The sequence below is a fragment of the Hippopotamus amphibius genome, chromosome 9 (genome assembly GCF_030028045.1).
Source record: "Hippopotamus amphibius kiboko isolate mHipAmp2 chromosome 9, mHipAmp2.hap2, whole genome shotgun sequence".
Taxonomy (NCBI): domain Eukaryota; kingdom Metazoa; phylum Chordata; class Mammalia; order Artiodactyla; family Hippopotamidae; genus Hippopotamus; species Hippopotamus amphibius.
Genome location: NC_080194.1, coordinates 119879478 through 119895379, shown reverse-complemented (window position 1 = coordinate 119895379; position 15902 = coordinate 119879478). Strand labels below are relative to the sequence as shown.

Genomic DNA, 15902 nt, shown 5'->3' with positions numbered 1-15902 from the left:
GTTTGTCCAGTGTCTTGAGTAGGCTTCCTGGTGGGAGGTTCTGGTGCCTGCTTTCCAGTGTGTGGCTCTGTGTCTTTTCTCTCTGATGAGCAGGGCCATGTCAGGTGGTGTGTTTTAGGGTATCTGTGAGGTTAATATGGCTTTAGGTATTCTGTGTGCTGATGGGTGGGTTTGTGTTCCTGTCTTATTTGTAGTTTGGTGTGAAGTGTCCAGCACCAGCAGTTGTAGACAGTCAGATGAAACTGGGTCTTAGACTCTGATGCAGGGCTCCATGAGAGTTCTCTGTAGTTAATCTTCCCTGTATCTGAGGACTCCCTAGTAGTCTAGCATCCTAGATTCAGTGCTCCCTCCCCAGAGCCTCCTACTTGGCTTCTGATGATGTAGCCCAGACTTCGGAGGTTGCTTGTCATGGCAATAAAGGGGTTTAAAGAAGACTGTCCAAGCCCCAGACAAATGGCAGAATTTTGAGTCAAACAAATAATAAATCAAGGAAACACATACATGTACAAGACTCACAAATACTGAATCCAAAAGAACATAAGGCACTAGAAAGACCTGACAGAAGGACCCCAGTATGCAATCAGACAATCAAAGGGAAAACCAAAAGAAATTCAAAACAAACAAACAAATCCCCCCCCACACACACACAAACACAAATCCAGGGAAATTTTGAAAGGTAGGATCAAATATAATAAAGAGCAAGAGAACCACCAGACAGACTGAAGATTCTCAAAATGAAAACAGCCAGTTATACTTAGAACTAAGATAAAGACAAAACCTAATAATAAAAACCAAAGCAGTGTGTCATCTGGAGAATAAAGCAAGGAAACAGAGCAGAGCAATAATATTGATTATAAGTATATTAAGATAAAATAAACTAAAAAAGGGTAGAAGACAGGGCAACAGAAGAGTGTAGTGTGACTGGAATCATAAAAAGAAAAAGAAAAAAATAGAAATGTATAAAAAATAGAGAAGAAAAGAAGGTAGGAGAGATACAGTGAGCCCTACAAAAAACTTAGCTAGAAATAGAAATATATAAAAAGGCTAAAAATAAAAATAGAAGAAAAAATAGAAGAAAAAATATGTTATAAAACATGTAGATCACTTAGGATTAAGATCATAATTAATAAAAAAAAAAAAAAACCTAGAACTGACCCCAGAATGGACTGGATCAATAGAATTAATAATAATATTTCTGTTTCCTTGGGGTCTCAGCTGTTAGTGTCCTTCTACCTGCCTTGGGCTTTTTGTATTACTCTGCAACCAGAAGAGCTTCCTTTATTTTTCATCTGTAAGCACTGTTGCGTGGGGAGAGAGAGAGTGCAATAGTGGCTCCTTCCCCTGGGAGTGAGTAAGCAGTGGCACTCTGCTTGGATTGTGGCAGCTCAGGCAGCTATGGCAGAGCCTGTTGCAGAGGGACACTGATGGCTCAGGCCAAGAGAGCGACTGCAACCAGAGCTCCTGCCCCCTGCCTATGACTCTGCTGTGGCACCCTGCCTGAGTCACGGTGGCTCAGTTGGCCATGGTGGTGCCTGTTGCAGAGGGATGCTGGCAGCTTAGGTGTAAACAGAATGTCTCCAGAGCTGTGCCACTCTGCAGACTTTTGGCTCTCAGCTGAAGGCACTCTATGCCAGCCCTGCCTGGGGGACTTTGTTATCCCTGACTGCATTAGCCAGGCCCAGAGGGGTCCTTCCTTTGCCCATTGCACCAAGAGAGAGGCCACACCTGTGGCTCCTCCCCACTGCTTGTGAGTCACCAGTATCAAGGCACCACCAAGGCCATGCAGCTTTCCATGGTAGGCATTCTCTGCTGTGGATTTCTTTCCTCCTGTCCTCTCAGTCTGTCTCCCCACTGCCAACAATGTTTCTCAGCCTCAACCAGTTCTCCAGTTCCCATGTTCCAACTCCCAGACCCCTTGTTCAGCTGTGAAACCAAGTCTCAGTCTGGACATGCTGAGCCATGGTGCAGACCCTCCGTGTGTTTCTCACTCTTGCCCGCCTGCCACAGATCAGCTGCTTCACCCTCTTTGAACAGTCCCAAATACCTCCCTTCTGACCCAGGGAAATTCCCCATTGGAGAAGGGGTTTCCCCATCAGGTATGGGATGTTTCCCCGAATTCGGGAATCTCCCCTCTGTTTCAAATCCCCCCACCCCAGGGTGTGGGACCTGTCCCTTTCCTTTCCTCTCCTCCTCTTTCTCCTTTCTCTTTTCCCCCACTGTCCTACCCAGTTATGTTGGGATCTTTACAGTCCTTTCAGGTGTCTGAGGTCTTCTGCTGGTGTTCAGCTGGTTCTCTGTGGGAATTATTGCATCTTTTGTTGTATTCCTGCTGCATCTGTGGAGAAGGATGCATTCCACATCCTTCTACTTTGCCACCATCTTTCTTCTCCTCGATGTTATTTGAATTTTTAAAAAATACCTAAGAGAAGTTATGCAAGACCTTTATATGGAATATTACAAAAAATATGAAATGAAATATTTTATATGAAAATATGAAATATGAGATGAAAGAAGACCTGTATAAATGAGGAAATATACCATGTTCTTGCTTTAGAAAACCCAACCATGGGAAGATGACGATTTTCCATAAATTAATCTAAAGATTTAAGGCAATCCCAATCAAAATCCTGTGAGTGTGTGTGTGTGTCTGTGTGTGTGTGTGTAGATTGATCATCTGATCAGTTGATTCTAAAGTTTACATGTAAATGCAAAGTGATTTTAAAATTTACATGGAAATGCAAAGTGTCAAGAATCTCCAAGGAAATCTTGAGAAAAAGCAAATGTGGTAGACTTATGCTACCATATATAAGTGTTTTTTTAAACTATAGTAATTAAGGCAGAAAAAAAGAACAATGTATCAGTAATAATAATTTTTCCTGAAGTGTGGCTATCACCATAAACTAAGTTTTTTTAAAAATGCAAGTTTTTAAGCTATATCCCAGACCGACTGAACCATGAGATTTGGGGTTGGGACCCACTAATATTGTTTTATTTTATTTTTTTTAATTTTTTAATTTTTAATTTTTACAATAAACTGCATATATTTAGAGTATACAATTTGGTATCCCAATCTCCCAGTTCATTCCCCCCTGCAACCCTCTCCACTTTCCCCACCTGGTGTCCATATGTTTGTTCTCTACATCTGTGTCTATATTTCTGCCTTGCAAACAGGTTGATTTGTACCATTTTTCTATAGTCCACATATATGTGTTAATATACAATATTTGTTTTTCTCTTTCTGACTCACTTCACTCTGCATGACAGTCTTTAGGTCCATCCATATCTCTAAAAATGTCCCAGTTTCATTGCATTTCACAGCTGAATAATATTCCATTGTATGTATGTACCACATCTTCTTTATTCATTCATCTGTTGATGGACATTTAGGTTGCTTCCATGTCCTGGCTATTGTAAATAGTGCTGCAGTGAACATTGGAGTGCATGTGTCTTTGTGAATTACGGTGTTCTCTGGGTATATGCCCAGCAGTGGGATTGCTGGGTCATATGGTAGTTCTATTTTTAGTTTTTCAAGGAACCTCCATACTGTTTTCCATAGTGGCTGTATCAATTTACATTCCCACCAGCAATGCAAGAGTGTTCCCTTTTCTAAACACCCTCTCCAGCATTTACTGTTTGTAGATTTTCTGATGATGCCTATTCTAACCGGTGTGAGGTGATACCTCATTGTCGTTTTGATTTGCATTTCTCTAATACTTAGTGACGTTAAGCAGCTTTTCATGTGCCTCTTGGCCATCCATATATCTTCTGTGGAGAAATGCCTATTTAGGTCTTCTGCCCATGTTTTGATTGGGTTGTTTGTTTTTTTGATATTGAGCTGGATAAACTGTTTATATATTTTAGAGATCAATCCTTTGTCTGTTGATTCGTTTGCAAATATTTTCTCCCATTCTGAGGGTTGTCTTTTCATCTTGATTATAGTTTCCTTTGCTGTGCAGAAGCTTTGAAGTTTCATTAGGTCCCACTTATTTATTTTTGTTTTTATTTCCATTATTCTAGGGGGTGGATCAAAAAAGATCTTGCTGTTATTTACGTCCAAGAGTGTTCTTCCTATGTTTTCCTCTAGGAGTTTTATAGTGTCTGGCATTGCATTTAGGTCTTGAATCCATTTGGAGTTTATTTTTGTGTATGGTGTTAAGGAGTATTCTAATTTCATTCTTTTACATGTAGCTGTCCAGTTTTCCCAGGACCACCTATTGAAGAGGCTGCCTTTTCTCCATTGTATATCTTTGCCTCCTTTGTCATAGATTAATTGACCGTAGGTTATGTCTGGGTTTTCTATCCTGTTCCATTGATCTATATTTCTGTTTTTGTGCCAGTACCATACTGTCTTGATCACTGTAGCCTTGTAGTATAGCCTGAACTCAGGAAGCCTGATTCCACCAACTCCATCTTTCCTTCTCAAGATTACTTTGGTTATTTGGGGTCTTTTGTGTTTCCATACAAATTGTAAAATTTCTTGTTCTAGTTCTGTGAAAAATGCCATTGGTAATTTGATCGGGATTGCATTGAATCTGTAAATTGCTTTGGGTAATGTAGTCATTTTCACAATGTTGATTCTTGCAATCCAAGAACATGGTATGTCCCTCCATCTGTTTGTGTCTTCTTTGATTTCTTTCATTAGTGTCATATAGTTTTCTGAGTACAGGTCTTTTACCTCCTTGGTTAGGCTTATTCCTAGGTATTTTATTCTTTTTGTTGCAATGGTGAATGAGATTGTTTCCTTAATTTCTCTTTCTGATCTTTCATTGTTGGTGTATAGAAATGCAGGAGATTTCTGTGTGTTAATTTTGTATCCTGCAACTTTACCAAATTCATTGATTAGTGCAAATAGTTTTCTGGTGGCATCTTTAGGATTTTCTATGTGTAGTATCATGTCATCTGTGAACAGTGACAGTTTTACTTCTTCTCTTCCAATTTGGATTCCTTTTATTTCTTTTTCTTCTCTGATTGCTGTGCAAAGGACTTCCAAAACTATGTTAAATAGTAGTGGTGAGAGTGGACATCCTTGTCTTGTTCCTGATCTTAGAGGGAATGCTTCCAGTTTTTCACCATTGAGAATGATGTTTGCTGTGGATTTGTCATATATGGCCTTTATTATGTTGATGTAGGTTCCTTCTATGGCCACCTTCTGGAGAGTTTTTATCATCAATGGGTGTTGAATTTTGTCAAAAGCGTTTTCTGCATCTATTGAGGTGATCATGTGGTTTTTATCCTTCAATTTGTTAATACAGTGTATCACATTGATTGATTTGCATATATTGAAGAATCCTTGCATTCCAGGGATAAACCCCACTTGATCATGGTGTATGATCCTTTGAATGTGTTGTTGGATTCTGTTGGCTAGTATTTTGTTGAGGATTTTTGCATCTAAATTCATCAGTGATATTGGTCTGTAGTTTTCTTTTTTTGGAGTATCTTTGTCTGGTTTTGGTATTAGTGTGATGGTGGCTTTATAAAATGAGTTTGGAAGTGTTCCTTCCTCTGCAATGCTTTGGAAGAGTTTGAGAAGAATGAGTGTTAGCTCTTCTGTAAATGTTTGATAAAATTCACCTGTGAATCCATCTGATCCTGGACTTTTGTTTGTTGGGAGACTTTTAATCACAGTCTCAATTTCTGTACTTGTGATTGGTCTGTTCATATTTTCTATGTCTTCCTGATTCAGTCTTAGAAGGTTATCCCTTTCTAAGAATCTGTCCATTTCATCCAGGTTGTCCATTTTACTGGCATATAGTTGCTTGTAGTAATCTCTTATGGTGCTTTTTATTTCTGCAGTGTCCATTGTAACTTCTCCTGTTTCATTTCTAATTTTATTGATTTGAGTCCTCTCCCTCTTTTTCTTGATGAGTCTTGCTAGAGGTTTATCGATTTTATTTATCTTCTCAAAGAACCAGCTTTTAGTTTTATTGATTTTTGCTATTGTTTTCTTTGTTTCTGTTTCATTTATTTCTGCTCTGATCTTTATGATTTCTCTGCATCTACTAACTTTGGATTTTTTTGCTCTTCTTTCTCTAGTTTCTTGAGGTGTAAGGTTAGATTGTTTATTTGGGATTTTTCTTGTTTCTTGAGGTAGGATTGTATTGCTATAAACTTCCCTCTTAGAACTGCCTTTGCTGTATCCCATAGGTTTTGGATCATTGTGTTCTCATTGTCGTTTGTCTCTAGGTAGTTTTTGATTTCCTCTTTGATTTCTTCAGTGATCCGTTGGTTATTTAGTAGTGTATTGTTTAGCCTCCATGTGTTTGTGTTTTTTACAGTTTTTTTTTCCAGTAATTGATTTCTAATCTCATAGCATTGTGGTCAGAAAAGATGCTTGATATTATTTCAGTTTTCTTGAATTTACCAAGGCTTGATTTATGACACAAAATGTGATCTCTCCTGGAGAATGTTCCATGTGAACTTGAGAAGAATGTGTAATCTGCTGGTTTTGGATGTAATGTCCTATAGCTATCCATTAAATCAAGCTGATTTATTGTGTCATTTAACGATTGTATTTCTCTATTAATTTTCTGTGTGGATGATCTGTCCATTGGTGTAAGTGGGTTGTTAAAGTCCCCCACTATGATTGTGTTACTGTTAATTTCCTCTTTCATAGTTGTTAGCATTTGCCTTATGTATTGAGGTGCTCCTATATTGGGTGCATGTATATTTATAATTGTTATCTCTTCTTCATGGATGTATCCCTCAACCTTTATGTAGTGTCCTTTCTTGTCTCTTGTAACATTTTATATTTTAAAGTCTCATTTGTCTGATATGAGTATCGCTACTCCAGCTTTCTTTTGATTTCCATTTGCATGGAATATCCTTTTCCATCCACTCACCTTCAGTCTGTATGTGTCCCTAGGTCTGAAGTGGGTCTCTTGTAGACAGCATATATATGGGTCTTGTTTTTGTATCCATTCAGCCAGGCTGTGTCTTTTGGTTGGTGCATTTAGTCCATTTACATTCAAGGTAATTATCGATATGTATGTTCCTATTACCATTTTCTTAATTGTTTTGTGTTTGTTTCTGTAGGTCCTTTTCTTCTCTTATGTTTCCTGCTTAGAGAAGTTCCTTTAGCATTTGTTGTAGGGCTGGTTTGGTGGTGCTGAGTTCTCTTAGCTGTTGCTTGTCTGTAAAGCTTTTGATCTCTCCATCAAATCTGAATGAGATCCTTGTTGGGTAGAGTATTCTTGGCTGTAGGTTCTTCCCTTTCATCACTTGAAATATATCATGCCACTCCCTTCTGGCTTACAGAGTTTCTGCTGAGAAATCAGCTGTTAACCTTATGGGAGGTCCCCTGTATGTTATTTGTTGTTTTTCCCTTGTTGTTTTTAATAAGTTTTCTCTGTCTTTAATTTTTGTCCATTTGACTACTATATGTCTTGGTGTGTTTCTCCTTGGGTTTATCCTGCCTGGGACTCTCTGCACTTCCTGGACTTGGGTAGCCATTTCCTTTCCCATGTTAGGGAAGTTTTCAACTATAATCTCTTCCAGTATTTTCTCAGGTCCTTTCTCTCTTCTCCTTCTGGGACCCCTATAGCGAATGTTGGTGCATTTAACATTGTCCCAGAGGTCTCTTAGGCTGTCTTCAGTTCTTTTCATTCTTTTTTCTTTATTCTCTTCCACATCAGTGATTATCACCCTTCTGTCTTCCAGGTCACTTATTCATCCTTATGCCTCAGTTAATCTGCTATTGGTTCCTTCCAGTGTATCTTTCATTTCAGTTATTGTGTTGCATATCTCTGTTTGTTTGCTCTTTAATTCTTCTACATCTTTGGTAAACTTTTCTTGCATCTTTTCGATCTTTTCACCCAATCTTTTTTCAAAGTCCTGGGTCATCTTCACCATCATTATTCTGAATTCTTTTTCCTGAAGAGTGCCTATCTCCTCTTCATTTAGTTGTTTTTCTGGTGTTTTATCTTGTCCCTTCATCTGGTACAAAGTCTTTTGCCTTTTCATTTTCTCTGTCTTTCTGTGGCTGTGATTTTCAGTTCCACAAGATGAAATACTGATGATACTGCTTGATTCTGCTGTCTGCCCTCTTGTGGAGGAAGCTGTCTAGGAGGCTTGTGGGTGCTTCCTGATGGGAGGGACTGATGGTGGGTTGGGTAGAGTGGGTGGAGCTCAGTAAAACTTTAATCTGATTTGGTGGGTGGAGCTCAGTGACACTTTAATCTGCTTGTCTGCCAATGGGTGGGGCTGTGTTCCCATGCTGGTGGTCGTTTGGCCTGAGGCGACCCAGCACTGGAGCTACAGACTCTTTGGTGGAGCTAATGGTGGACTCTGGAGGGGCTCACACCAATGAGCACTTCTCAGAACCCCTGTTGCCAGTGCCCCTGTCTCCTAAGTGAGCCACAGCTGCCCCCCACCTCTGCAGGCAACCCTGCAACACTAGCAGTTAGGTCTGGTTCAGTCTCCTATGGGGTCACTGCTCTTTCCTCCTGGGTCCTGGTGAGCACACTTTTTTGTGTGCCCTCCAAGAGTGGAGTCTCTGTTTCCCCAAATCCTGTGGAGGTCCTGCCATCAAATCCCACTGGCTTTCAAAGTCTGATTCTCTGGGGATTCCTCCTCCCATTGCTGGACCCCCAGGTTCGGAAGCCTGATGTGGGGCTCAGAACCCTCAGGACTTCTGCGGTATAACTGTTCTCCAGCTTGTGAGTCACCAACCCAGCATTTATGGGATTTGATTTTAATGCAATTGTGCCCCTCCTACCATCTCATTGCGGCTTCTCCTTTGTCTCTGGATGTGGGGTGGTTTTTTTTGGTGAGTTCCAGTGTCTTTCTGTCGATGGTTTTTCAGCATTTAGTTTTAACTCTGGTGCTCTTGCAAGAGGGAGTGAGCGCATGTCCTCCTACTCCACCATCTTGATTCTTCCTTAGTAATATTGTTTTAAGGAGCTATCCAATAATTGTGGTTCATGCTAAAGTTTGAGAACAATGGAATAGAATGTCTAGAAATAGATGCACAAATATGACAAAGTTGACACAAAACAGTGGAGAGAGGATGTTCATGTCAATTAATGGTGCTGATTCAATTGGATATCCATATGGCAAATAATGAATTTGATGCCTCTCTTTCTTCATATAGATGGGTTTTAGTTTACAACCTTTCTGTACATCTAAATGTGAAAGGTAAAACAATAAAATTTTCAGATCAAAAATATAGCAAATGTCACCATGATAGTGGAGACGTCATCATCAAAAGACATCATTAAATGAGTCAAAAAGCAAGTCACAGAGAGAAAACATATTTTGAATTGAAAATCATTAAGAAAAAGGCAGACAATCCAACATTTGCATTATAGGGGTACCAGAACGAGAATTTGGGGCAGAAACTCTATTTGAAGAAATAATGGCTGAAAACTTTTCTAAACTAGGGAAGGAAACAGACATTCAAGTCCAGGAATCACAGAGTCCCAAACAAGATGAATCCAAGGAGACCCATGCCAAAACACATTTTAATTAAAATAACAAAAATTAAAGATAAAGAATCTTAAAAACAAAAAGGAAAAACAAAAAACAAAGCTAGTTATATACAAGGGAACCACCGTAAAACTATCAGCTGATTTTTCAGCAGAATCTTTATAGGCAGGAAGGGACTGGTGTGATATATTCAAAGTACTGAAAGGAAAAAATAACCAAGAATACTCTATTTGGCAAGGATTCATTCAGAATTGAAGGAAAGAAAGTTTCCCTGATAAGCAAAAGATAAAAGAGTTCATCACCACTAACCAGCCTTATAAGAAATAGTAAAGGAGCTTCTTTAAGTAGAAAAGAAAAGGCCATAACTAGAAACAGGAAAATTATGAAAGAAAAAAATCTCACTAATAAAGGAAAACATATAATAAAGGCAGTGGATCAACCATCTAGAATAATAGTATGAATGTTAAACGACAAAAGTAGTAAAATTGTTTATATCTAAAATAATTAAGCAATACACAAAATAAAAAGATGTAAAATGTGACATCGAAAACATAAAATGTGGAAGGTGAGTAGAAGTGTAGTACTTTTAAAATGTGTCTGAACTTAAGTTATCATCAACTTAAAATAGACTGCTATATACATAGGTTGTTATACACAAATCTTATGATAAGCACAAACCAAAAACCTATAATAGGTACACAAAAATTAAAAGAAAGAAGTACAAACATAACACTGAAGAAAGTCATCAAATTACAAGGGAAGAGAACAAGAAAGAATCAGAGAACTACCAAAACAAAACAAAACCAACCAGAAAACAACTAACAAAATGGCAATAAGTACATACCTATCAATAATTACTTTAAATGTAAATGGGATAAATGTTCTAATCAAAAGACACAGAGTGGCCAACTGGATTTTTTTAAAAGGTCCATGTATATGCTGCCTACAAAGACTCACTTCAGATCTAAAGAGACATACAAACTGAAAGCAAATGGATGGAAAAGATATTCCATGCAAATGAAAAGAAAGCTGGGATAGCAGTAATTATACTTTAAAGATTTACTTTAAAACAAAGACTGTAATGAGACAAAGAAGGGTGTTACATAGTGATACAGTGATCAGTACAAAAGGAGGATATAACACTTGCAAATATCTATGCACCCAACATAGGAATATTGTCAATTATATAATAGAAGGGGACTTTAACACCCCAATTACTTCAATAGATAGACCAACCAGATAGATCATCAATGAGAAAACATTGTACTTAAATGATACTTTAGATTAGATTGATTTAATATACATATATGAAATATTCCAGTATAGAAGTTCCTCAAAAAATTAAAAATAAAGCTACCATATGATCCAGGAATTCCACTTCTGAGTATTTATCTGAAGAAACTAAAAACACTAATGCTGAGAGATACATGCACCCCTACATTCATTGCTGCTTTATTTACAATAGCAAGGATCTAGCAGCTAATTGTCCATCAATAGATGAATGAATAAAGATGAGAGATTTATATATATTACTCAGCCATAAAAAGAATAAAATCTTCCTATTTGCAGCAACATGGATAATCCTGGAGGTTATTATGCTAAGTGAAATAAGTCAGATAGACAAAGACAGTTACTAAATGATCTCACTTACATGTGGAGTCTAAAAAGCAAAACAAATGAACAAACAAAACAAAACAGAAACAGACTCGCAGATGCAGAGAACAAAATGGTGGCCACAAGAGGGAAGGGTGGTGTTGGGGTTGGGAGAAAAGATGAACAGGATTAAAAGATACAGAATTTCAGTTTAAAAGAAGTCACAAGGATATAAAGTACAATATAGGGAATACAGTCAATATATTGCAAATACTTTGTGTGATAACAGATGGTTGCTAGACTTATTGTGGAGATCAATTTATAATGTATATAAATGTGGAATTACTATGTTGTAACGTGGAACTAATATAATATTTCATGTCAACTATACTTCAATAAAAATAAAGCATTATGTTCATATGCATATGAAATGTGCATAACTAAGTCATAGAAACTCCCCTTCTAAGTATAAATCCAACAGAAATGCAGTCATATTCAGCAAAAGACATTTGAGAGAATGTTCACATAATATTATTTATATAAGACCAAAAAAGTTTGAAAAGAAGGAAGCTAACCACGTCTCTCAAACCTACGAGGATGAGTCAAAAACTATCCACACTCTGGCTGACTCACCCTCATATAATGGATTTTAAAATGTCTGTTCTCACAATAGAATACAACAATCAGAAGGAATAGCCTATAACTCATGCAACAGCATGGAGTAATCTTACAAATATAAATTGCCCCAAAGAAGCCAGACATAAAAGAACATATGAGTAGAATTTCATTTATGTAAAGTTCAAAAACAAGCAAAACTAATATATGACAATATATAGGGAGTTATAAGTCATAATTCTAGTTACTATGGGGTAATACCCTGTTTTCTTTATTAAGGCTGGTTACACCAAAAATCATTAAAATGTTGATTTATGATTTATATACTTGTCTAAATACATGTTATGCTTAAATAGTTTACACTAAAAATAGTGTTAAAAGTATTCAAAATATTTTGCACTAAACTTCAGTAAGATCTGTACTTAATAGAATTGAACCAATGTTAAATTCTGTGTTTTGATCAATGTATCATAATTATAAGATGTAATTAGGAGAAGGCTAAAATGTGTACTGGATCTGTCCTGTTTTTATAACACTTCTGTACCTCAAAATGCTTTCAAAATAAGAAGTTTAAAATTGAAAATGAATGACATACAAGTCATAGAGTATTCATTCATGCTTCTTCCCCTATGTGGGATGCCCTACCCCTATTCCTTCTTCCCTATTGCAAGTTGCCTGGATGAGCTCCTATTTTATTTAAATTCAGCTTAAATATTTCTTATGTGAGTCTGTCTTTGGGTTCCACTCTTCTTCTCAAAGAGCAAAATGTTAATCTTTCCCTACCTTCAACTCTTGATATCTTATCAAATATACATTATTATTAAAAAATAGCTTTTATACAGAGAATGGACTGGAGAACTCGAGGTATGGGAGGGGGCGGGGGGTGAAGGGGAAACTGAGAAGAAGCGAGAGAGTAGCACAGACATATATACTACCAACTGTAAAATAGTCAGTGGGAGGTTGTTGTATAACAAAGGGAGTCCAACTCGAGGATGGAAGATGCCTTAGAGGACTGGGGCAGGGAGGGTGGGGGGGACTCGAGGGGGGGGCGTCAAGGAAGGGAGGGAATACGGGGATATGTGTATAAAAACAGTTGATTGAACCTGGTGTACCCCCCAAAAAAATAAAAAAAAATTTAAAAAGTAAAAAAAAAAAAAAAAGCTTTTAGTTAATTGTTTTGTTGTGGTTGAAGTTTTTGGTGAAGTGCCAATTTTGATAAGAGAATGCTACTTGCTTATGGATAGGAGTATAGTTTTTAAACTTTGGAAGTATAGAATATATTTGTGCAATACATGAGAGCTGAGGCAATATACAGGAAGTCATTTGGGAATGACTCAAACCTTCTGTTTTGACACTTTTGAGATTATCCCCCAGGTTAGTCTCCCTGAAGCCAACCAGTGTAGGCTAGATGTTTAAAGAGCATCCATACCTATGATTCTTATTTTGAAAATATAGGATAAAGTGTCCAAGGAATTATCTGGGGAATCTGAAGATGAAGATGTACAAAATGAAAGAGATAGAATCCTGGAGCACTTTCAGGAGTCACTGAATTCTACAGTGCTCATTAAAGAACTCACAAAGGTAACATTATTCAATGAAAACTTATGATGGTTTCATTTATATTAAAGAGTATGTCATTAGTGTCAAGGGCTTACTCTGGTTCTTGGGATCTATGTGTATTCTCTCAATAGAATAGAAGAATTCTTATAAAACTGTCTGAGGTAGCCCATAGGGGTCTAATGTATTGTTTGTATGTGATCTATAAGTATTCTTTACTATATTGTGTTTTCTGTATTTTATAAGGTATATTTTACAATGCCAGCCGTTTTAGCTGTGAGAAATATCTCTGTTGCAATCCAAAAAGAGGAGTGCTTTGGGTTGCTTGGATTAAATGGAGCTGGGAAAACTACTACTTTCCAAATTTTGACTGGAGAGGAGATTGCTTCCTCTGGGGATGTGTTCATTGAGCACCTTAGCATCACCAAAAATATCCTAAAGGTAAGACACTATTACTTCCTGAGATGTGAGAAGCATGATGATTTGTGGATGAAGGTCAGAGACAAGTGGTGGGAGATGATAGTGAGAAATCGTGGTAGGCATTTATATTGATACTGTTGAGTCAGCCAGTGGATTCTAGAGAGAAGTATAAATTTTGAGGAGAGATGGTGAGGCAAGCAGAGCAGCCTTACCATGAGAATCCAAGACAAGAGTGTGTTTAGTTTTCTTTAAAGCTATTGGAGAGCAAGATGGTAAAATAGGAGGCTCTTGACTTTCCCTCCTTCCATGGATGCACCAAATAGTTACACAGGAATCAGTTCCCTCTGATATGAATCCAGAAACTAGTTGAAAGACTCCTACACATCACACTACTGAGAAAATATCCACATCAAAATGGGTAGAATAAGCTGAGACATACTCGCACCATAAACCCCACCCACAAAACAATGCATTGCAATCAGGATGGAGCCCCCAACTCCCAGCTTCTCCCTGAGGAGTGAAGAGTTTGGACCACACATCTAGCTCCTCAACTTTTTGTCTACCACCCAAGACAATGCTTCTCAAATCACTTAGCTCTGAGGCAGACAGGATGTGGCATTCATGAATTCCCCTGGAATGCAGAGAACAAAAAGGCAGTTTCAACAAGTGCACAAGCACTACCAATGGCTATTCCCCATGGCTAAACGTGGAGCGAGTAGATAAATATGCTTAGCTCCCAGTTTCTTGCTGGAAGGGTCTAGACTGCAAACAGAGTGTCCAAACATTCCTAGCTGCTGCCTCAGTGTTGTACTTCAAATTAACCTGCATCTGGGAATTGACCAGGAAGGCAACTACCAGTCCTCTGGGAGCCTGAATGGGCATGTGATCTCTTCCTCAGCCTTCAGGGCACTGTCAGGACTTGTCACACCATAATCTCCTAGGGTTTAGATAAGCACGAAGGTTTAGGAGAATCTGAGAATCCCTGGCTAGGCTGATTAGTGATTTCATCTCCTACATAAGGCTAATCTGTCTAGACTAGGAGAATTGGTTGTTTTGTCTAATGTGAAGAAACCAATATGGAGGGTCTGGAAAAATAAAGATACAGGGAAATATGTTCCAAAAAAGCAAGATAAACCTCTAGAAAGGGAGCTTAATAAATGGAGATAAATGATTTATCTGACAGAGAATTTTTTAAATTTAATTTTGTGTTTTTAAAAAAATTTTTTAAGGATTTCTGTTTATTTTATTTATTTATTTTTGGCTGTGTTGGGTCTTTGTTGCTGTACATGGGCTTTCCCTCTAGTTGTGAGCAGGGGCTACTCTTCATTGCGGTGCCCAGGCTTCTCAGTGCAATGGCTTCTCTTGCTGTGGAGCACTGGCTCTAGGTGTGTGAGCTTCAGTATTTGTAGCACATGGGCTCAGGAGTTTTGGCTCACATGCTCTAGAGCACAGGCTCAGTAGTTGTGGCATATGGGCTTAGTTGCTCCACAGCATGTGGGATCTTCCTGGACCAGGGATCAAACCAGTGTTCCCTGCATTGGCAGGTGGATTCTTAAGCACTGTGCCACCATGGAAATCCTATCTGACAGAGAATTTAAAACAACAATCATAAGTATGCTAGCCAATTTCATGAGAGCAATGCATGAAAAAAGTGAGAATTTCAACCAAGGGAGAAAACATATAAGTACCAAACAGAAATCATAGATTTGCAGAATCTAATAACTGAACTGAAAAATTCAATAGAGAGATCTAACAGTGAACTAAATCAAGCAGAATACAGGAGAAGCAAACTCAAAAATGGGTCAATGGACATCATCTGATCATAGGAGCAAAAAGAAAAAAGAATGAAAAAGAGTGATAATAGCATAAGAAATTTATGGAGATACTGTTAAGCAGATCAATATATACATTATGTAAGTCTGAGAAAGAGAAGGGAGATAAAGAAAGGAGCAGAAAACTTATTTAGAGAAATAATTGAAGAAAACTTCACAAAACTGGTAAGGACATAGACATGAGAGATGGAAGGATATAGAACAGTGAACAAAATGAATCCAAAGAAACCCACACTGAGACATATTATAATCAAATTATAAAAAATTAAAGGTAAAGAGCAAATGTTGAAAGCAGCAGGGGAAAAGTGACGTGTTATGGAAAATATAGCCCTCCATAAACCATCAGGTTTTTTTTTTTCAGCAGAAACTTCAGGCCAGAAGTGAGTGGGATGATATATTCAAAGTGCTGAAAGACAAAAACTGCCAACTAGAATATTATATCCAGCAAATCTTTATTTCAAG

The 15902-nt window shown here is 37.8% G+C and overlaps 1 protein-coding gene across 1 annotated transcript in view; it reads left to right on the top strand.

Annotated features, from left to right (window-relative positions):
• LOC130861025 (phospholipid-transporting ATPase ABCA3-like) overlaps positions 1-15902 on the top strand; it is a 216268-nt gene that overhangs the window by 172565 nt on the left and 27801 nt on the right. The window contains exons 24-25 of the mRNA XM_057749529.1: positions 13094-13212; positions 13435-13629. Of these exons, the coding sequence (XP_057605512.1) occupies positions 13094-13212; positions 13435-13629 (314 nt within the window). The remainder of the gene's footprint in view (positions 1-13093; positions 13213-13434; positions 13630-15902) is intronic.